The 24,425-nt window shown below is 43.2% G+C and overlaps 1 protein-coding gene across 10 annotated transcripts in view; it reads left to right on the top strand.

The window, feature by feature from the left end:
* LOC110525910 (uncharacterized) overlaps positions 1-22,922 on the top strand; it is a 47,666-nt gene extending 24,744 nt beyond the window's left edge. For 3 of the 10 annotated variants that reach the window (XM_090235799.1, XM_090235795.1, XM_021606417.3), the window contains 9 exons: positions 5,843-5,978; positions 6,414-6,524; positions 9,465-9,597; positions 9,972-10,150; positions 10,382-10,455; positions 10,609-10,771; positions 10,883-10,968; positions 14,196-14,386; positions 21,755-22,922. In XM_090235799.1, the coding sequence (XP_090091925.1) occupies positions 5,953-5,978; positions 6,414-6,524; positions 9,465-9,597; positions 9,972-10,150; positions 10,382-10,455; positions 10,609-10,771; positions 10,883-10,968; positions 14,196-14,386; positions 21,755-22,231 (1,440 nt within the window). In that variant the 5' untranslated portion in view covers positions 5,843-5,952 and the 3' untranslated portion in view covers positions 22,232-22,922. Of the gene's footprint in view, positions 1-792; positions 2,682-5,842; positions 5,979-6,413; positions 6,525-9,464; positions 9,598-9,971; positions 10,151-10,381; positions 10,456-10,608; positions 10,772-10,882; positions 10,969-14,195; positions 14,387-16,016; positions 17,376-21,754 lie in introns of those variants that run through there. The other 7 variants (XM_090235825.1, XM_036981213.2, XM_090235819.1 and 4 more) reach the window with 5 other exon arrangements.
* Positions 22,923-24,425: the final 1,503 nt, after the last annotated feature.

A 24,425-nucleotide genomic window follows, 5' to 3' on the forward strand; every position in this document is an offset into this window, starting at 1 on the left:
GGTATCTGGTTTTTTAAAATATTTTTTATAAATTAGCAAAAAATTCTAAACCCGTTTTCACTTTATCATCTTGGGGTATTTTGTGTAGATTGATCAGGATTTTTTTTTCAATCAATTTTAGAATAAGATGTATATACAATGCCTTAAGAAAGTATTTACACCCCTTGACTTTTTCCACAAAAAAATTACAATTAAATCCATTTTAAGCCGACCTTGTAACACAACAAATTGTGTTACAAGGTCGGATTAAAATGGATTTAATTGTAATTTTTATGTCAACGATCTATACAAAATAATCTAATGTGGAAGAAAAATTCTAACTTTTTTGTAAAAAAAAATATATATATACATACACACTATTTTGATTACAAAAGTACTCAAGCCCTGAGTCAATACATGTTACAATCACCATTTGCAGTGATTACAGCTGTGAGTATTTCTGGGTAAGTCTCTAAGAGCTTTGCACACCTGGATTGTACAATATTTGCACATTATTCTTTTAAAAAACCCTTCAAGCTTTGTGAAGTTGGTTGCTGATAATTGCTTGACAGCCATTTTAAAGTCTTGCAATAGATCTTCAAGCCAATGTAAACTGTATCTTGGCCACTCAGGAACATTCAATGTTGTCTTGGTAAGCAACTCCAGCGTATATTTGGCCTTGCGTTTTAGATTATTGTTATCCAGCTGAAAGGTGAATTTCTCTCCTACTGTCTGTTGGAAAGCAGACTGAACCAGATTTTCCTCTAGGATTTTGCCTGTGCTTACCTCTATTCTGTTTATTTTTATCCCCAGTGAACCATAAACAATTAATGAACATGCACCAGTGGAACGGTCGTTAAGACACTAACAGCTTACAGATGGTATGCAATTAAGGTCACAGTTATGAAAACTTAGGACACTAAAAGAGGCCTTTCTACTGACTCTGGAAAAACACCAAAAGAAAGATGGCCAGGGTCCCTGCTCCACTGCGTGAACGTGCCTTAGGCATGCTGCAAGGAGGCATGAGGACCGCAGATGTGGCCAGGGAAATAAATTGCAATGTCCGTACTGTGAGACGCCTAAGACAGCACTACAGGGAGACAGGACGGACAGCTGATCGTGCTTGCAGTGGCAGACCATGTGTAACAACACATCGGTACATCCGAACATCACACCTGCCGGACAGGTACAGGATGGCAACAACTGCCTGAGTTACACAAGGAACGCGCAATCCCTGCATCAATGCTCAGACTGTCTGCAATAGGCTGAGAGAGGCTGGACTGAGGGCTTGTAGGCCTGTTGTAAGGCAGGTCCTCACCAGACATCACCGGCAAATCTAGTGCCTCCATGAGGAGGAGATGCACTGCAGTACTTAATTCAGCTGGTGGCCACACCAGATACTGACTGTTACTTCTGATTTTGACCCCCCTTTGTTCAGGGAAACAGTATTCCATTTCTGTTAGTCACATGTCTGTGGAACTTGTTCAGTTTATGTCCCAGTTGTTGAATCTTATGTTCATACAAATACTTACACATGTTAAGTTTGCTGAAAATAAACGCAGTTGACGGTGAGAGGACATTTCTTTATACAGTTGAAGTCAGAAGTCAGAAGTTTATATACACTTAGGTTGGAGTCATTAAAAGTCGTTTTTCAACCACTCCCCAAATTTCTTGTTAACAAACTATAGTTCTGGCAAGTCAGTTAGGACATCTACTTTGTGCATGACACAAGTAATTTTTTCAACAATTGTTTACAGACAGATTATTTCACTTATAATTCACTTTATCACAATTCCAGTGGGTCAGAAGTTTACAATACACTAAGTTGACTGTGCCTTTAAACAGCTTCGAAAAGTCCCGAAAATTATGTAATGAATTTAGAAGCTTCTGATAGGCTAATTGACATCATTTGAGTCAATTGAAGGTGTACCAGTGGATGTATTTCAAGACCTACATTGAAACTCAGTGCCTCGTCGCTTGACATCATGGGAAAATCAAAAGAAATCAGCCAAGACCCCACCCTGTACAACTGGGTCCTGGACTTTGACTGGCCTCCCTCCGCTGATCCATAACACTGGGGCCCCACAAGGGTGCGTTCTCAGCCCTCTCCTGAACTCCCTGTTTACCCATGACTGTGTGGCCATGCACGCCTCCAACTTAATCATCAAGTTTGCAGACGACACTACAGTGGTAGGCTTGATTACCAACAACAACGAGACGGTCTACAGGGAGGAGGTGAGGGCCCTTGGAGTGCGGTGTCAGGAAAATACTCACACAACGTCAACAAAACAAAGGAGATGATCGTGGACTTCAGGACACAGCAGAGGGAGCACCCCCCTATTCACATCGACAGGACAGTATTGGGGAAGGTGGAACATTTTAAGTTCCTCGGCGTACACATCACGGACAAACTGAAATGGTCAACGCACACAGACAGCGTGGTGAAGAAGGCGCTGAAGAAATTTGGCATCCTGAGAGCATCCTGTCGGGCTGTATCACCGCCTGGTATAGTAACTTCTCCGCCCACAACCGTAAGGCTCTCCAGAGGGTAGTGAGGTCTGCACAACGCATCACCGGGGGCAAACTACCTGCCCTCCAGGACACCTACACCACCCGATGTCACAGGAAGGCCAAAAAGATCATCAAGGACAACAACCACCCGAGCCACTACCTGTTCACCCCGCTATTATCCAGAATGAGAGGTCAGTACAGGTGCATCAAAGACCGAGAGACTGAAAAACAGCTTCTATTTCAAGGCCATCAGACTGTTAAACAGCCGTCACTAACATTGAGTGGCTGCTGTCAACATACTGACTCAAATCTCTAGCTACTTTAAATGTATCACTAGTCACTTTAAACAATGCGACTTTATGTAATGTTTACATACACTACTCATCTCATCTATATACTGTATTCTATAACATCTACTGCATCTTGCCTATGCTGCACGGCCATCGCTCATGTATATATTTATTTGTACATATTCTTATTCATGCCTTTACACTTGTGTGTGTATAAGGTAGTTGTTGTGAAATTGTTTGATTACTTGTTAGATATTACTGCACGGTCGGAACTAGAAGCACAAGCATTTCGCTACACTCACATTAACATCTGCTAACCATGTGATCAATAAAAGCTCCCAGACAAGCTCCCAGAACGGAAATGCAGAGTGCTGAAGCGTGTGTCCTCGGTTGCAACACTCACTACCGAGTTCCAAACTGGGTTTTCATGGCCGAGCAGCCACAGACAAGCCTAAGATCACCATGCGCAATGCCAAGTGTCAGCTGGAGTGGCATAAAGCTCGCTGCCATTGGACTCTGGAGCAGTGGAAACGCGTTCCGAGTGATGAATCATGCTTTAGCATCTGGCAGTCCGACAGACAAATCTGGGTTTGGCGGATGCCAGGAAAACGCCACCTGTCCCAATGCATAGTGCCAACTGTAAAGTTTGGTGGAGGAGGAGGAATAATGGCCTTGGGCTGTTTTTCATTTTGAAATTATCAGACCAGGGGTGAAAATACAGACTGCTAAAACTTGATTGGCTTAACGCGGTACTTGGCTTAACGTGGTACGCGACATCCGGGACTAGCAATAGCCACTCTAGCATGGTAGTGGAAAATGGTGTTTCATAAAGAATGTATGCATATTTTTTTTATTTTCTCCCGCCTTCTTCAGTTAAGGAGGAAACTGACTTTGGGCTAACCACACTATTCTAAGGCCACATCCGGGTAGTGTGCCTAAATTATCATATCGTTATTCTCGGGAATTTGTTCTTAACTTCTATAAGTAAATGCTGAATAATAAGTATGTCAGAGGTGATCATACTGAGATGATTGTTGTCAGAGCTTTTCCAGAAGCCTTTTTCACACAGCTATCGCTTTGCAGCATCAAACATGCATGAGCAAATTGCTTTGTTACAGGCAGCAGATATTGATACATATGTATATGTGTGTGTATATACACTGCTCAAAAAAATAAAGGGAACACTTAAACAACACAATGTAACTCCAAGTCAATCACACTTCTGTGAAATCAAACTGTCCACTTAGGAAGCAACACTGACAATACATTTCACATGCTGTTGTGCAAATGGAATAGACAACAGGTGGAAATTATAGGCAATTAGCAAGATACCCCCAATAAAGGAGTTGTTCTGCAGGTGGTGACCACAGACCACTTCTCAGTTCCTATGCTTCCTGGCTGATGTTTTGGTCACTTTTGAATGCTGGCGGTGCTTTCACTCTAGTGTGGGTTGTAGACTCCGTCTCATGCTACCACAAGTGGCTCAGGTAGTGCAGCTTATCCAGGATGGCACATCAATGCGAGCTGTGGCAAGAAGGTTTGCTGTGTCTGTCAGCGTAGTGTCCAAAGCATGGAGGCGTTACCAGGAGACAGGCCAGTACATCAGGAGACGTGGAGGAGGCCGTAGGAGGGCAACAACCCAGCAGCAGGACCGCTACCTCCACCTTTGTGCAAGGAGGAGCAGGAGGAGCACTGCCAGAGCCCTGCAAAATGACCTCCAGCAGGCCACAAATGTGCATATGTCTGCTCATACGGTCAGAAACAGACTCCATGAGGGTGGTATGAGGGCCCGACGTCCACAGGTGGGGGTTGTGCTTACAGCCCAACACCGTGCAGGACGGTTGGTATTTGCCAGAGATCACCAAGATTGGCAAATTCGCCACTGGCGCCCTGTGCTCTTCACAGATGAAAGCAGGTTCACACTGAGCACATGTGACAGACGTGACAGTCCCAAGACGCCGTGGAGAACGTTCTGCTGCCTGCAACATCCTCCAGCATGACCGGTTTGGCGGTGGGTCAGTCATGGTGGGGGGTGGCATTTCTTTGGGGGGCCGCACAGCCCTCCATGTGCTCGCCAGAGGTAGCCTGACTGCCATTAGGTACCGAGATGAGATCCTCAGACCCCTTGTGAGACCATATGCTGGTGCGGTTGGCCCTGGGTTCCTCCTAATGCAAGACAATGCTAGACCTCATGTGGCTGGAGTGTGTCAGCAGTTCCTGCAAGAGGAAGGCATTGATGCTATGGACTGGCCCGCCCGTTCCCCAGACCTGAATCCAATTGAGCACATCTGGGACATCATGTCTTGCTCTATCCATCAGGAGCATGCCCAGGCGTTGTAGGGAGGTCATACAGGCACATGGAGGCCACACACACTACTGAGCCTCATTTTGACTTGTTTTAAGGACATTACATCAAAGTTGGATCAGTCTGTAGTGTGTTTTTCCACTTTAATTTTGAGTGTGACTCCAAATCCAGACCTCCATAGGTTGATAAATTTGATTTCCATTTATAATGTGTGTGTGATTTTTTTTTTTTTGTCAGCACATTCAACTATGTAAAGAAAAAAGTATTTAAGAATATTTCATTCATTCAGATCTAGGATGTGTTAATTTAGTGTTTCCTTTATTTTTTTGAGCAGTGTGTGTGTGTGTTAAGATGGTAAGATTGGTTAACACCACTACTGGCCATATTCCACCTAGTTTAAAATCATACAAAATTTAAGGTCCAGCATCACAGTTCCAGAATGCATCACCACACACTGTTCTTAGATGACTGCTGAAAACCGACTCCTGATGTCTCTTGTTGGGATTTTGTCATGTCTAGTTTAACTACTCATCTCAGATCATTGATAATCAGTCTATCCTTTCAGACAGACCTCCTGTGACAGTATGGCAGGAAGTCACAGCAGCCAAAAAGACCGTGGTATAGAGACAATAGTAGACCTACTGCTCTTTGGGTGGTTAGGTTGGAAGTGACTAAGTAATAAAATAAATGGGATCATTTACAGTTGTAGCACCCTAATCATCTTTGTGTGTCGGTCTGTATCTGCGTCTGTGTGTAGGCTGGGGTGGTTTCACTCCTCTCCACTTTGCGGCCCTCCAAGGTAACCGTTGGATAGTTAACCTGTTGCTAAGCAATGGAGCTGACCCCAACCTGACCTGTGATGCAGGAATGACGGCCTTCCATTTAGCCTGCAGGTCAGTAACGCTACCTGTCTCCTACCACTTCAGTATTTGCAGATTTTAATGGATTGAATAGGTCCCCCTATCCAGTCCTATTAGATCTATGGAAAGGGACTAGGGGAAGAGTGTTGGGCCCCTGGAGCATCTAGAAATGCCCCCGTCTCTCCCTCTTCTCCCTGAAATGTGTACTTGTACACTCCCCCTCATTGATGTGAAAGGAATGGACTGGTGTAAGAAATATGGTGGAACCTCCCTCCAGCCTGTGCTTACATCAGTCCAATGCTTTGAAATCCTTGAGGGGGAGTGATCAAGTGCAAATCAAATTGTATTGGTCGCATATACATATTTAGCGGGTATAGCGAAAAGCTTGTGTTCCTAGCACTAGTAAAGAATTAATTTTACTATTAATGCTAGTAATTATTATTGACTGTAATGTCTGTGTCTCTCCAGGCATGGTAATGTATATGTGATGCACCAGATTATGCAGCATGGAGCTGATCTACGCATAGTAGACCATCAGGGAAAAACCGCCCTACACCATGGAGTGTCTGGAGGCAACATGTAAGAACACACACACACACATAGCTACATAATATTACATGTGTGTGTGTCTGTCTGTCTGTCTCAGCAAAAAAATAAACGTTCTCTCACTATCAACTGTGTTTATTTTCAGCAAACTTAACATGTGTAAATATTTGTATGAACATAAGATGCAACAACTGAGACATAAACTGAACAAGTTCCACAGACATGTGACTAACAGAAATGGAATAATGTGTCCCTGAACAAGGGGGGGTCCTCGGACTGCACCAGATTTGTCAGTTCTTGCTGTGACATGTTACCCCACTCTTCCACCAAGACACCTGCAAGTTCCCGGACAATTCTGAGGTGAATGGCCCTAGCCCTCACCCTCCGATCCAACAGGTCCCAGATGTGCTCAATGGTATTGAGATCTGGGCTCTTCGCTGGCCATGGCAGAACACTGACATTCCTGTTTTGCAGGAAATCGCACACAGAACGAGCAGTATGGCTGGTGGCGTTGTCATGCTGGAGGGTCATGTCAGGATGAGCCTGCAGGAAGGGTACCACATGAGGGAGGAGGATGTCTTCCTTGTAATGCACAGCATGGAGATTGCCTGCAATGACAACAAGCTCAGTCCGTTGATGTTGTGACACACTGCTCCAGACCATGACGGACCCTCGATCCCACTCCAGAGTACAGGCCTTGGTGTAACGCTCATTCCTTTGACGATAAACGCGAATTCGACCATCACCCCTGGTGTGACAAAACCGTGACTTGTTTTCAATTTTTTTAATTTTCAATGACTGGATGGGAACAGTGGGTTAACTGCCTTGTTCAGGGGCAGAACTACAGATTTTTACCTTGCCTGCCCGGGGATTTTATCTTGCAACCTTTCGGTTACTAGTCCAACGCTCTAACCACTGTAATCACCCCTGGTGAGACAAAACCGCGACTCGTCAGTGAAGAGCATTTTTTTGCCAGTCCTGTCTGGTTCAGTAACGGTGAAATACATCCACAGGTACACCTCCAATTGACTCAAATTATGTCAACTTGCCAATCAGAAGCTTCTAAAGCCATGACATCATTTTCTGGAATTTTTCAAGCTGTTTAAAGGCACAGTCAACTTAGTGTATGTAACCTAGTGACCCACTGGAATTGTGATACCGTGAATTATAAGTGAAATAATCTGTCTGTAAACAATTGTTGGAAAAATTAATTGTGTCATGCACAAAGTAGATGTCCTAACCGACTTGCCAAAACTATGGTTTGTTAACAAGAAATTTGGGGAGTGGTTGAAAAACGAGTTTTAATGACTCCAACATACGTGTATGTAAACTTCCGACTTCAACTGTATGTGGACCCTTTGAAATTATCTGGATTTCTACATAAATTGGTCATGAAATTAGATCTGATCTTCATCTAAAACACAACAACAGACAAACACACATTATTGTATTGTTCTTGTCTATATTAGAATACATAATTTAAACATTCACAGTGTATGTTGGAAGAAGTATGTGAACCCCTAGGCTAATAACTTCTCCAAAACCTAATTGGAGTCAGGAGTCAGCTAATGTGGAGTCCAATCAATGAGACGAGATTGAAGATGTTGGTTAGAGCTGCCCTACCCTTTAAAAAACACTCAAAACATTTTTTAGTTGGCTCTTCACGAGAAGCTTTGCCTGATGTGAACAAAGCCTCGAACGAAAGACATCTCAAACGACCCGAGATTTAAAAAATTTGACTTGCATAAAGCTGGAATGGGTTACGAAAGCATCTCTAAAAGTATTGATGTTCATCAGTCCACTAAGACAAACTGTCTATAAATGGAGAAAGTTCAGCACTGTTGCTACTCTCCCTAGGAGTGGCCGTCCTGCAAAGACGACTGCAAGAGCACAGCGCAGAATGCTCAATGAGGTTAAGAAGAATCCTAGGAGTGTCATCTAAAGACTTACAGAAATCTCTGGAACATGCTAACATCTCTGTTTATGAGTATACGATACGTAAAACACTAAACAAGAATGGTGTTCATGGGAGGACACCACGGAAAAAGCCACTGCCGTCTAAAAAAAAACCATTGCTGCACATCTGAAGTTCGCAAAAGAGCATCTGGATGTTCCACAGTGCTACTGGCAAGATATTATGTGGACAGATGGAACAAAAGTTGAGTTGAATGGAAGGAGCACACCAACATCAACCTCATGCCAACTGTAAAGTATGGTGAAGGGAGTATCATGGTTTGGAGCTGCTTTGCTGTCTCAGGGCCTGGACAGCTTACTATTGTCGACAGAAAAATGAATTCCCAAGTTTAACAAGACATTTTGCAGGATAATGTAAGGCTATATGTCCACCAATTGAAGCTCAACAGAAGTTGGGTGACGTAACAGGACAACGACCCAAAATACAGAAGTAAATCAACTAAATGGCTTCAACAGAAGAAAATAGTCCTTCTGGAGTGGCCCAGTCAGTCCTGACCTCAACCCGATTGAGATGCTGTGGCATGACCTCGAGAGTGCTTCACACCAGACATCCCAAGCATATTGCTGAACTGAAACAGTTTTGTAAGGCGGAATGGTCCAAAATTCCTCCTGACCATTGTGCAGGTCTGATCCACAACTACAGAATGTTTGGTTGAGGTTATTGCTGCCAAAGTAGAGTCAACCCGTTATTAAGTCCAAGGTTTTACATACTTTTCCCACTCTGCACTGTGAATGTTTACAGTGTTTTCAATAAAGACATAAAAACATATTATTGTTTGAGTTATTAGTTTAAGCAGACTGTGTTTGTCTATTGTTGTGACTTAGATGAAGATCTGATCAAATGTTACGACCAATTTATGCAGAAGTACAGGTAATTTCAAAGGGTTCACATACTTTTTCTCGAACCAAGTATGTATGTGTGTTGTGCATCAGTGACATATGTCACGCCCGCACGCACACACACAAACGCGCACACTTACCCCGCGTCGTGTCTCCTAGTGTTGCGATGCAGTACCTGTGGGAGACGGGAATGTTCAGGTGGTGCGATGGAGACATGTACAATGTCACACCTCTACACCTGGCTGCTGATGCTGGCAACACCGAGGTGATCCGCTACCTGCTCCGAAACAAGGTGAGGTGGACACACTTAATGCTTGGAGAGTAAGTCTGATGATGACCATGTTCCCTTTCTATTGTGGAGTTTTGCTATGGAGTTTACCTTACAGAGTTAGGTGCGTCACGATATCTCCTTTCTCCTGGAGTGTGCACTCATTCACTACTTCCCACAAATGTAAAATCTTTAAATTAGTGGAGGCGGAGGAAAGTGGGAGTTCCACCATATTTCCAGGCAGGTCTGTTCAAGTCAGTCAGAGGTGAACAAGTGCACAACCTCTGTAACATGCGCTGCTTGCTGAAAGAGCTGGGGCCCGATGGAGCACTCGGCTGCAGTACCCTTCAACTATTTAGGATTGCTGCCTCACTATTTAAAATGTGTGTGTGTGTCAGAGGTGTATGGTAGAGACTGTGGATGAGGATGGGTTGACAGCGGTCCATGTGGCATCAGAGAGAGGCTGTATAGAGATGTGTTGGACGCTACTACAGAGATCAGGCTTCAGGATACTACACTTGAAGACCTACAGCGGACACACGCCACTGGACCTCTGCAGGCAGGGAAGGACATTCAGGTGGGTCGCAATAGCTCTAACCTTTACCTGGGTATTAATTAGGCACAACACGGAGGACAACAGACAAAAACAGGGACTTGTCTAATAAGGAACTTTTATTTTCAGGTGCAAAAAGTTTTAACGTTTTCCATTGTGTGACAAATACCACCCAGGAATATATCACACTGTCAACCTCTTCTGTCCCATTGCCATACCACCATCACTTTCTGTGTTGGGGTTGTATTTCCACAGACATCTGCAGCTGGCCAAACTACTGACCCGCTACATGAAGGAGCCACCCTTCAGCAAACCTGAAGAGTCACCAAGTTAGTGCTACGCCTTTAGTCTCTAATGAGGCTGTGATAAGTTTAACTGTAATAAACATTGTGTGCCAACGAATCATGTTAATGTGTATAATTGTTTGTGTGTATCCGTGCATGCGTGGATCTTTGTGTGTGTGTGTGTGTGCGTGCGTCCAGTCCTGTACTACTGGACATTATTCTTCCCGTGTCTGATCGGAGGAGTGATTCTGATTATCGCAGCGATGTTGGGGGGCTACGGAGGGATAACGTGCGCCGTCCTCTTCCCTTGGCTGGCCAGGAGTATTTTCTCCCAGTTACACCGCATGACCACCTACCAGAGGTACAGACTGTGTGTCTATGTGTGGCCTAACTGTGTGTTTGTGTATGTCTGCGTTATACATTATATTCATCCATTGTATTGTTCTTTGTTCCATTAACTGTTGTGTTGCAGGTTGGCCAACCCCGTCTACCTAGGGACTATGATAGCTGGACTGTTCCACTCTCTAGTCTGTTTCTACTACAAAATACTGCCGCCTAATATCCTTTATCTTAGTGATACTGTACTGCCTAATGTATACATACAATTGAAGTCGGACGTTTACATACACCTTAGCCAAATACATTTAAACTGTTTTTCACAATTCCAGATATTTAAACATAGTAAAAATTCCCTGTCTTAGGTCAGTTAGGATCACCACTTTATTTTAAGAATGTGAAATGTCAGAAGGATAGTAGAGAAAAGGATTTATTTCAGCTTTTATTTCTTTCATCACATTCCCAGTGGGTCAGAAGTTTACATACACTCAATTAGTATTTGGTAGCATTGCCTTTAAATTGTTTAACTTAGGTCAAACTTTTCGGGTAGCCTTCCACAAGCTTCCCACAATACGTTGGGTGACATTTGACCCTTTCCTCCTGACAGAGCTGGTGTAACTGAGTCAGGTTTGTAGGCCTCCTTGCTTGCACACGCTGTTTCAGTTCTGCCCACAAAATTTCTACACGATGAGGTCAGGGCTTTGTGATGGCCACTCCAATACCTTGACTTTGTTGTCCTTAAGCCAATTTTCACAACTTTGAATGTATGCTTGGGTCATTGTCCATTTGGAAGACCCATTTACGACCAAGCTTTAACTTCCTGACTGATGTCTTGAGATGTTGCTTCAATAAATCCACATAATTTTCCTCACTCATGATGCCATCAATTTTGTGAAGTGCACCAGTCCCTCCTGCAACAAAGCACCAACACAAACAGTTCTATTTTTGTTTCATCAGACCAGAGGACATTTCTCCAAAAAGTACAATCTTTGTCCCCATGTGTAGTTGCAAACCGTAGTCTGGCTTTTTTTATGGCGGTTTTGGAGCAGTGGCTTCTTCCTTGCTTTGCTGCCTTTCAGGTTATGTCAATATAGGACTCGTTTTACTGTGGACATAGATACTTTTATACCGGTTTCCTCCAGCATCTTCACAAGGTCCTTTGCTGTTGTTCTGGGATTGATTTGCACTTTTCGCACCAAAGTACGTTCATCTCTAGGAGACTGAACGCGTCTCCTTCCTGAGCAGTATGATAGCTGCGTGTTCCCATGGTGATTATACTTGCATACTATTGAACGTGGTACCAAGGATGAACCAGACTTGTGGAGGTCTACTATTTTTTTCTGAGGTCTTGGCAGATTTTGTTTGATTTAACCATGATGTCAAACAGAGGCACTGAGTTTGAAGGTAGGCTTTGAAATACATCCACATGTACACCTCCAGTTGACTCAAATTATGTTAATTAGGCTATCAGAAGCATCTAAAGCCATCAAATCAAATTTATTTATAAAGCCCTTCGTACATCAGCTGATATCTCAAAGTGCTGTACAGAAACCCAGCCTAAAACCCCAAACAGCAAGCAATGCAGGTGTAGAAGCACTGTGGCTAGGAAAAACTCCCTAGAAAGGCCAAAACCTAGGAAGAAACCTAGAGAGGAACCAGGCTATGTGGGATGTCCTCTTCTGGCTGTGCCGGGTGGAGATTATAACAGAACATGGCCAAGATGTTCAAATGTTCATAAATGACCAGCATGGTCGAATAATAATAAGGCAGAACAGTTGAAACTGGAGCAGCAGCACAGTCAGGTGGACTGGGGACAGCAAGGAGTCATCATGTCAGGTATTCCTGGGGCATGGTCCTAGGGCTCAGGTCCTCCGAGAGAGAGAAAGAAAGAGAGAATTAGAGAGAGCATATGTGGGATGGCCAGTCCTCTTCTGGCTGTGCCGGGTGGAGATTATAACAGAACATGGCCAAGATGTTCAAATGTTCATAAATGACCAGCATGGTCGAATAATAATAAGGCAGAACAGTTTAAACTGGAGCAGCAGCACGGTCAGGTGGACTGGGGACAGCAAGGAGTCATGTCAGGTATTCCTGGGGCATGGTCCTAGGGCTCAGGTCCTCCGAGAGAGAGAAAGAAGGAGAGAATTAGAGAACGCACACTTAGATTCACACAGGACACCGAATAGGACAGGAGAAGTACTCCAGATATAACAAACTGACCCTAGCCCCCCGACACATAAACTACTGCAGCATAAATACTGGAGGCTGAGACAGGATGGGTCAGGAGACACTGTGGCCCCATCCGAGGACACCCCCGGACAGGGCCAAACAGGAAGGATACACTTTCTGGAGTTTTCCAAGCTGTTTAAAGTCAGTCAACTTAGTGTATGTAAACTTCTGACCCACTGGAGTTTTGAAACAGTGAATAATAAGTGAAACAATCTGTCTGTAAACAATTGTTGGAAAAATTACTTTTCTTCCAAATGGACAATGACCCCCAAGCATTCTTCCAAAGTTGTGGCAAAATGGCTGAAAGACAACAATGTCAAGGTATTGGAGTGGCCATCACAATGCCCTGACCTCAATCCCATAGAAAATGTGTGGGCAGAACTGAAAAAGCGTGTGCGAGCAAGGAGGCCTACAAACCTGACTCAGTTACACCAGCTCTGTCAGGGGGAATGGGCCAAAATTCACCCAACTTATTGTGGGAAGCTTGTGGAAGGCTACCCAAGTTAAACAATTTAAAGGCAATGCTACCAAATACTAATTGAGTGTATGTAAATATATATGTGTATAAATATCTACAGTGGGGCAAAAAAGTATTTAGTCTGCAACCAATTGTGCAAGTTCTTCCACTTAAAAAGATGAGGCCTATAATTTTCATCATAGGTACACTTCAACTATGACACCACCCGGGCAACGAAGGAGTGGCTTCGTAAGAAGCATTTCAAGGTCCTGGAGTGGACTAGCCAGTCTCCAGATCTAAACCACATAGAAAATCTTTGGAGGGAGTTGAAAGTCTGTGTTGCCCAGCAACAGCCCCAAAACATCACTGCTCTAAAGGAGATCTGCATGGAGGAATGGGCCAAAATACCAGCAACAGTGTGTGAAAACCTTGAAGACTTACAGAAAATGTTTGACCTCTGTCATTGCCAACAAAGGGTATATAACAAAGTATTGAGAAACTTTTGTTATTGACCAAATACTTATTTTCCACCATAATTTGCAAATAAATTAATAACAAATCCTACAATGTGATTTTTTTTTCTCATTTTGTCTGTCATAGTTGAAGTGTACCTATGATGAAAATTACAGGCCTCTCTCATCTTTTTAAGTGGGAGAACTTGCACAATTGGTGGCTGACTAAATACTTTTTTGCCCCACTGTATATAAAAAAATGTGTGGCCTACGTGTAGTATATTGTTGGTTGAGCCTTAACCCGCTGTGACGCTTGTGGGGGGATAGTGTTCTGGGTCATGTGTCGCTGGTCCAGTTCTCTATGGTTTTGGCCATGTTCTGGAAGATTCTAACCCAGGATCCTGGGGAGCTGGGACCGGGAGATGCAGATCCTCGCTTCTCCTCCATAGCAGACCTGCTGGAGAAAAAACAGAATCCTCAGAGGTTCTGCATCTACTGTGAGGTGAGGAGAACCAATCCATTAATCAATGCCTTTTCCCACATCTTTTTTTCATCCATCCTCCATATTCCCGAACAAAACTGTGCACATCCACAGAGAACTACATTTCCTAAATGCTCACCAAACAGCGCCTCGATCCAGTCAGCAGTTTTCTTTATCTAGATTACTCAACTTTGGCAAATGTGTTGAGACAACAAAGAAATGTATGTACCCAGAACTCTCCTGCCCCAAAATTTAGTTAACTAAAAATCGTGTTGCAGCAGATTGCCTTGATTTAAAACTTAACTCAACTTAAAAAAATAAAATAAAATGTTTTACAGTGGTGTTCATCAATAGCAGCAGATGTAATAAGCTGAGTTTTCTGTAAATGTTTTGTTCAAATGTAAAATATATTGTTACTTAATTGAATTTTGGGTATTTTTGGGGAATTGCCAACACTGTCACTTAAAACCAGGGGTTGGAACCAAAATTACTTTCCAATCGTTTCATTCTGAACAGAACCATCGGTTGCAGTCCAAACACTTAAAAGACAGACCCTCATCCACTTATGCCCTTGGGGGAAATCCCCGTCGCCATCTTGGCGGGTGTTCCAAATGAGTAGCCAAGCAAGGGAAGTTTGTAACGTAAGCCCCTCAGCCCTCGGTTTTAGTCAGCTTTGTGAGTGTACCATTATGTTCACTCCTGGCCTGAAACTCCCCATAATTCAATTCGCGGCGATTGTACATCCGTTAAGAAAAGTCTGCGAAAACTTTTTAAAATATATATCAATGGAGAAGTCAACATACAAGAATAAACAAATGCAAATAAGTTAGACATTTTGCTACTACGTAAAAAGTAAATTGTTTTGTTTGGTTATCTTTTGGAAATTGTAGAGATGAAACATTTCCCTTGTTCTGAAGTTCCAGTTCTGAAGTTCCAGCTAGGCAGGCTAACGTTAGTTAGCTAATTTATTTGCTAGCTATTACACAGTAGGCTTATATTAATAATGAAATATTTAATATGTAGACATACACTCATAATTGACTGTAGTGCATATAAAGCACCCACAAGTTACCGGTGGCTGGAAACACAATCATCGCGTGATGAATGAGTGACAAATTTCCAGCCAAGGGTGGCCCATTTAAAAATCATTCCTGTCTTCTTTTTCTTTTTTTTGGAGAAAAATCAGTATACATACAAGAACTATACAGACAATGATAACATATGCTAGGGGGTACAACAAATGACAGATTATAGAAAGACCTTAAAAGATGCACACATATTGATTGTTTTAACAGCGTTCTTATTAAAATAATGTATAATGGTCTTAATATACTGCTCGATTTCCTTATAGAGAACAGTGTTTTTTTTATTAGTGAATTTACATTTTTGAATATGAAATTTTGCCATTAGCACAATTAGATTTATAAGGTAAAATTGTTTTTCTTTATCTTTATTATGGTTAAGGAAACCGAGCAGCACATTCTCCCATTAAAAAACAAAAGTCATCAAGAATATTAACGATTATAAAACCGTGAATATCTTTCCATAATTGTTTGACATGTAGACAATGCCAAAATAAATGTGAAACTGTTTCTGGGTGCTCAACACAAAAAGTACAATCAATGTTAATGTATTTTTTGACTTTCTTCAGGTAAGGATTCGCTGGGTAATACTTATGGATCGTTCTGAAAGGGACCTCCTTTGACCTTGTTAACAAGCAAGTATGTGTGGTAATAACCAGACTTTTTTTCCCAACAGATAATGTATTCCATTAACTTGTGACATAAGGGATGGATACAATATCCCTTTGAAATAAAGCACGAATAGATCTGTTGTTCTGAGGGAGCAAGGAGAGAAACATATTTTCCCTATTGGAGAGTCAACTGGATTAAGCAAGGGTAGGTCAGGAAGGTGAGGTCTGGTTACACCTCTAAATAACATGAGAGTTCCAGATGGAATAGCATCAAAGACTATGGCGAACTCTCTAGGTGTTACAGGGATATTGTAACGAGATAAAAAAAAATCCTCATAATTGAGTAACAATCTTTCTGCATTAAAAAGTTGACTCACCAGCAGGATATGATTATTGAACCAGTTGTTAAAAAAGAAAGACTTTCTATACAAAATGTCCTTACTGTTCCAAATGAAATACCTGAGGGGAAAAATTATGTTTATATATTAACGACCACGCTACGAATACTTGTCTATGAAAAGCAGATCATTTTGCAGGAATCTTATCAATGTTATAGTTACAAAGTAACAAAATTGAAGCCACCAAAACGGGAGAAGAAATAATGAGGGATGAAATTCCAAATTGAAGTAGGATTCTTTACAATTAATCTTAAAAGTATTATTCAAAGTAGGAAAATCTACAAAATTGTGTCCACCATATTCATGAGTTCATAACGACAAATTGCCTAATATAATGTGTACGATTTTTCCAGGTGAAGTTGAAAACATCTGGTCAACCGCTTTACCTTTTTTGTTGTCAAGATATAGGGACTCCTTCCTTCTTAGCCCTCCAAGTGTATACTCCTCAGGCGTCATGAGACGTCAACAGAAATATCCACTTCATTTGAAGGCTGAGGTGTTAGGGTGTGTCTAAGTGTTTGGACCGTAACCATCATTTTTTTGGATTCCGTTCCGACCAGAAAAATAAAGTTCTGAATCGGTTCTAACCAAAACATAGTAATGGTTTATATAGTTTCTTTCTGTTCCTTTTTAAACCTCAAAACTATATTTTTGTACATTTAGCTAGACATTAAATTACTTAACCAATGGATAGAACAGCTTGCTATGTAGCTACATGCGTTGGACAACAAGTGTAGGGTGTGCGAGATGCAACTGAAATTTTGCAGAGCGCGCTGGGCATCTTGTTGTTATGACATACAATATCTGAACAAGGCCCATGGAATTATACACATACGGTGGAGTGGCTTCTATGAAGGAACTTTTGAATGTCTTTGAACTTCAGCGAGTTGGTTTCACTAACGTTGGACTTAGAGAATTACCTTTCCGTAGTTAATAAATCCATTGTGAAACGTGATAACTGTGGTATCTGTAACTAGCATTGAAAAGTAAATCCATTCTAATAAAAAAATCTCCCTAATTTTTGAATCATGCTTGTAACGTCAGTAGCTGCCGTAGACTATGCTTCCGAGGGAGGGGAGAGGCAGATGGCCTACACACTGATAAAAACTTCCAGCTGGCAGGCAGACACTGGAATACGTTTGAGTGACAGCAAGGGCTTTGCATAGACTCCTTGTTGCGTTTTTTTGTGGGACTGGAAAAAATAATGCCCAGAACGTTAACCGGTTCCCATGCTTTTAAAATAACTGTTCTGTTATGGAATAGTATAGATCACTTTCGCTCTGGTTCTGTTCCTCAAATGTAGTTATTTTACGGTTTTCAGTTATTTCAGGTATTTTCCCTGAACCGGTTCCAACCCCTGCTTAAAACAGTTGTGTTTATGATATGATTTATAGAAGTGCATAGATGCGATAAACAAGTCAATCGAACATAACCATGGAATTGCCATGGAAACATGCAAAATTTGCCTACATTTAGGGGTATTTCACTCTGTTGAGGCACAAATTGGAGTATAATGCTTGTATGGATGTCAACCCCAACACAAGTTTACGTACTTCCGGCGCCAACAGAGATGGCCGCCTCGCTTCGCGTTCCTAGGAAACTATGCAGTTTTTTGTTTTTTTACGTGTTATTTCTTACATTAGTACCCCAGGTCATCTTAGGTTTCATTACATACAGTCGAGAAGAACTACTGAATATAAGATCAGCGTCAATTCACCATCAGTACGACCAAGAATATGTTTTTCGCGACGCGGATCCTGTGTTCTGCCTTACAAACAGGACAACGGAGTGGATCCTATGCAGCGACCCAAAAAAACGACTCCGAAAGAGAGGGAAACGAGGCGGTCTTCTGGTCAGACTCCGGAGACGGTCACACCGTGCACCACTCCCTAGCATTCTTCTTGCCAATGTCCAGTCTCTTGACAACAAGGTTGATGAAATCCGAGCAAGGGTAGCATTCGAGGGACATCAGAGACTGTAACGTCCTTTGCTTCACTGAAACATGGCTCACTGGAGAGACTCTATCCGAAGCGGTGCAGCCAACGGGTTTCTCCACGCATCGCGCTGACAGAAACAAACATCTTTCTGGTAAGAAGAGGGGCGGGGGCGTATGCCTCATGGCCAACGTGACATGGTGTGATGAAAGAAACATACAGGAACTCAAATCCTTCTGTTCACCTGATTTAGAATTCCTCACAATCAAATGTAGACCGCATTATCTACCAAGAGTTCTCTTCGATTATAATCACAGCCGTATATATCCCCCCCCCCCCAAGCAGACACATCGATGGCTCTGAACGAACTTTATTTAACTCTCTGCAAACTGGAAACGATTTATCCGGAGGCTGCATTCATTGTAGCTGGGGATTTTAACAAGGCTAATCTGAAAACAAGACTCCCTAAATTTTATCAGCATATCGATTGCGCAACCAGGGGTGGAAAGACCTTGGATCATTGTTACTCTAACTTCCGCGACGCATATAAGGCCCTGCCCCGCCCCCCTTTCGGAAAAGCTGACCACGACTCCATTTTGTTGATCCCTGCCTACAGACAGAAACTAAAACAAGAGGCTCCCACGCTGAGGTCTGTCCAACGCTGGTCCGACCAAGCTGACTCCACACTCCAAGACTGCTTCCATCACGTGGACTGGGAGATGTTTCGTATTGCGTCAGATAACAACATTGACGAATACGCTGATTCGGTGTGCGAGTTCATTAGAACGTGCGTTGAAGATGTCGTTCCCATAGCAACGATTAAAACATTCCCTAACCAGAAACCGTGGATTGATGGCAGCATTCGTGTGAAACTGAAAGCGCGAACCACTGCTTTTAATCAGGGCAAGGTGTCTGGTAACATGACCGAATACAAACAGTGCAGCTATTCTCTCCGCAAGGCTATCAAACAAGCTAAGCGCCAGTACAGAGACAAAGTAGAATCTCAATTCAACGGCTCAGACACAAGAGGCATGTGGCAGGGTCTACAGTCAATCACGGACTACAGGAAGAAATCCAGCCCAGTCACGGACCAGGATGTCTTGCTCCCAGGCAGACTAAATAACTTTTTTGCCCGCTTTGAGGACAATACAGTGCCACTGACACGGCCTGCAACGAAAACATGCGGTCTCTCCTTCACTGCAGCCGAGGTGAGTAAGACATTTAAACGTGTTAACCCTCGCAAGGCTGCAGGCCCAGACGGCATCCCCAGCCGCGCCCTCAGAGCATGCGCAGACCAGCTGGCCGGTGTGTTTACGGACATATTCAATCAATCCCTATACCAGTCTGCTGTTCCCACATGCTTCAAGAGGGCCACCATTGTTCCTGTTCCCAATAAAGCTAAGGTAACTGAGCTAAACGACTACCGCCCCGTAGCACTCACATCCGTCATCATGAAGTGCTTTGAGAGACTAGTCAAGGACCATATCACCTCCACCCTACCTGACACCCTAGACCCACTCCAATTTGCTTACCGCCCAAATAGGTCCACAGACGATGCAATCTCAACCACACTGCACACTGCCCTAACCCATCTGGACAAGAGGAATACCTATGTGAGAATGCTGTTCATCAACTACAGCTCGGCATTCAACACCATAGTACCCTCCAAGCTCGTCATCAAGCTCGAGACCCTGGGTCTCGACCCCGCCCTGTGCAACTGGGTACTGGACTTCCTGACGGGCCGCCCCCAGGTGGTGAGGGTAGGCAACAACATCTCCTCCCCGCTGATCCTCAACACTGGGGCCCCACAAGGGTGCGTTCTGAGCCCTCTCCTGTACTCCCTGTTCACCCACGACTGCGTGGCCACGCACGCCTCCAACTCATCAAGTTTGCGGACGACACAACAGTGGTAGGCTTGATTACCAACAACGACGAGACGGCCTACAGGGAGGAGGTGAGGGCCCTCGGAGTGTGGTGTCAGGAAAATAACCTCACACTCAACGTCAACAAAACTAAGGAGATGATTGTGGACTTCAGGAAACAGCAGAGGGAACACCCCCCTATCCACATCGATGGAACAGTAGTGGAGAGGGTAGCAAGTTTTAAGTTCCTCGGCATACACATCACAGACAAACTGAATTGGTCCACTCACACAGACAGCATCGTGAAGAAGGCGCAGCAGCGCCTCTTCAACCTCAGGAGGCTGAAGAAATTCGGCTTGTCACCAAAAGCACTCACAAACTTCTACAGATGCACAATCGAGAGCATCCTGGCGGGCTGTATCACCGCCTGGTATGGCAACTGCACCGCCCTCAACCGTAAGGCTCTCCAGAGGGTAGTGAGGTCTGCACAATGCATCACCGGGGGCAAACTACCTGCCCTCCAGGACACCTACACCACCCGATGTCACAGGAAGGCCATAAAGATCATCAAGGACATCAACCACCCGAGCCACTGCCTGTTCACCCCGCTATCATCCAGAAGGCGAGGTCAGTACAGGTGCATCAAAGCTGGGACCGAGAGACTGAAAAACAGCTTCTATCTCAAGGCCATCAGACTGTTAAACAGCCACCACTAACACTGAGTGGCTGCTGCCAACACACTGACACTGACTCAACTCCAGCCACTTTAATAATGGGAATTGATGGGAAATGATGTAAATATATCACTAGCCACTTTAAACAATGCTACCTTATATAATGTTACTTACCCTACATTATTCATCTCATATGCATACGTATATACTGTACTCTATATCATCGACTGTATCCTTATGTAATACATGTATCACTAGCCACTTTAAACTATGCCACTTTGTTTACATACTCATCTCATTTGTACATACTGTACTCGAGACCATCTACTGTATCTTGCCTATGCTGCTCTGTACCATCACTCATTCATATATCCTTATGTACATATTCTTTATCCCCTTACACTATGTACAAGACAGTAGTTTTGGAATTGTTAGTTAGATTACTTGTTATTACTGCATTGTCGGAACTAGAAGCACAAGCATTTCGCTACACTCGCATTAACATCTGCTAACCATGTGTATGTGACAAATAAAATTTGATTTGGTTTGATTTGATATCATTACCAATCAACTGCATTGGTTAAAAAAAACAACCGACTACCACCATCTAATTATACGAACGGGAATTAGCATTTAGTAGTCACTTCTTCTAAATCTGAAAAGGGACATCTTCTACATTTTAATGCACGAAAACAGACATATATCCAAATGTAACTTAAATACATAAATCGTGACGGATTTGACATCAATCTGGTCCGCATCTATCCCTTCTCAAGTTAACCACTCAAACAGGAAGTGTTTCTCACTGCTGTTCCCTCTCTTCTCTAGTTGTTCCAGCCGGACCATACTAAACACTGCAAATTGTGTGATGTGTGTGTGAGGGATTACGACCACCACTGCCTGTTCCTGAACCGCTGCATTGGTAGGGGAAACCACCGCCTCTTCATCATCTTCATCCTCTCCATGGCCGCAGCACACCTCCTTTTTGTGGCTGCGGCAATTTACCACCTGTATGTGGTGGTGGTGTCCCTTGAGGACCAGTCGTTGGTTAGGGCAGTAGCTAAACAGTTCTGGGTGGTCACATTGACAATAATGAACGCTCTGACAATCCTTTGGGAGGCTTGGCTGTTGACAGAACAGTTTGATGCCATCGCCATGGGGACTACAACCTACTTCAAACCTACCTGCGAGACTCGGCAACGGTCACTAGGACACCGCTGGACAACGGTTCTTACCTTCCTATTGGAGGGGAGGAGACGGTTAGATTATGGACAGACGGAGGACAATATCTCCATAGACATTTAGACAATATGCACTCTAAAACCTGTGGTATAATGAAGAACAATGTATATATGAATTCTATATTCCATTCTTGAAACCAACTGGATCATCTGTGAGACTGTTAGCATGGTGAGCTAGAGTCTAGGCATTACCTTGGGAAGCTAATACCGCTATTAAACATATAACAAGTGGTGTGTAGACCAGAATTGGTTCTAATAGATCTTAACATTAGAGATTCCTTAGATTGTCTTTGGGGGTGTGGTCGTCAATATATCTGTTTAAACTTTATACTTGAACATAGGTATTGAAAAATTATACTTTTAACATATAGTAGTAGTAGACAGTAGACTGAATGCGGAAATCTTGCCAGCTAACATGTCACACTCCTCACATAACGCACTGACTTAACACTATGTCCTGGTTAAGCATTTCCTATGTATACAGTACATGTAGAGCTAGTTTTATGTGATGCTCTGAGCTATTTTAAAGCTGACAGTACTTCTACAACAATGTAGCTAGTTTATGAACAACTGATCTTGCGCTGTCCTGTGAAGGATCCCACTATTTTACTACAGTATATCCCGTGGAGTTAGCTTTCTGTTTTACATTTTTAATGCATTGGTGTATTTAAAACAGTGTTTCGTGGGAGATAACTGGTCACTTGAAACGTGACCGGTTTCTTTTTACTTAAATAAAAAGTAATATGATGATGTGATGCGTGCCTTTATGTTATTGGTGGCGTAAACCATAGCTAACAGTGACTAGACTTTAGCTTATAAGTACGATGTAATTTGGCTAATCGTATGGCTATGTTAGTTCAGGGAGCTAACACAAGTCTACAGGTCTCAGGCAACATGACTTATTAGGCAAGAGTGGTTCGACATGTAAAACCACCTTCGTCACATGTTAACATTGGCTAATAACATGTCGTGACTCTGCCCTACTCTATAGCAAAACCAAGACTCGGCACTGCTAACAGACCACATCCAGTCATCTCCCGTTACTCTCACTGATTTCCTCAATATCCCATGGGGACATATTGCTAGATTAAAAGATGATGATTCAGTAGCCATCTAAGCGTGGTGTAGTCAGGTAATGAATAATGTACAGTGCCTTCGGAAAGTATTCTAACCCCTTGACTTTTTCCACATTTTGTTAGGTTACAGCCTTATTCTAAAATGTATTAAATTGTTTTTTCCCCTCAATCTACACACAATACCCAATAAAAATAAATGAAATATTATATTTGCATAAGTATTCAGACCCTTTACTCAGTACTTTGTTGAAGCACCTTTGGCAGCGATTACAGCCTCAAGTCTTCTTGGGTATGACGCGACAAGCTTGGCACACCTGTATTTGGGGAGTTTCTCCCATTCTTCTCTGCAGATCCTCTCAAACTCTGTCAGGTTTGATGGGGTGCAGCAACGCACAGCTATTTTCAGGTTTCTCCGGAGCTGTTCGATTGGGATTAAGTCCGGGCCACTCCCAAAACATTCAGAGGCTTGTCCTGAAGCCACTCCTGCATTGTCTTAGCTGTGTGCTTAGGGTCATTGTCCTGTTGGAAGGTGAACCTTCACCTCAGTCTGAGGTCATGAGAACTCTGGAGCAGGTTTTCATCAAGGATCTCTCTGTGCTTTGCTCTGTTCATCTTTGACCCAATCCTGACTAGTCTTCTATTCCCTGCCACTGAAAGACATCCACACAGCATGATTCTACCACCACTATGCTTCACCGTAGGGATGGTGCCAGGTAGCCTCCAGACATTTCGCTTGGCATTCAGGCCTAACAGTTAAATATTGGTTTCATCAGACCGGAGAATCTTGTTTCTCATGGTCTGAGAGTCTTTAGGTACCTTTTTGCAAACTCCAAATGGGCTGTCAGGTGCCTTTCACTGAAGATTTGGCTTCCGTCTAGCCACTACCATAAAGGCCTGACTGGTGGAGTGCTGCAGAGATGGTTGTCTTTCTGGAAGGTTCTTTCATATCCACAAAATAACTATTGAGCTCTGTCAGAACTTTTTTGGTACCCTTCCCCAGATCTGTGCCTTGATATATTCCTGTCTCAGAGCTCTACGGACAATTCCTTCGACCTCATGGCTTGGTTTTTGCTCAGACATGCACTGTCAACTGTGGGACCTTTTATATAGATGTGTGTGCCTTTCCAAATCATGTCCAATCAATTGAATTTACCACAGGTGGACTCATCTCAAGGAGGATCA

This window comes from Oncorhynchus mykiss, chromosome 1, assembly GCF_057628025.1.
Source record: "Oncorhynchus mykiss isolate SJ-2025 chromosome 1, ASM5762802v1, whole genome shotgun sequence".
In the NCBI taxonomy this organism is placed as follows: Eukaryota; Metazoa; Chordata; class Actinopteri; order Salmoniformes; family Salmonidae; genus Oncorhynchus; species Oncorhynchus mykiss.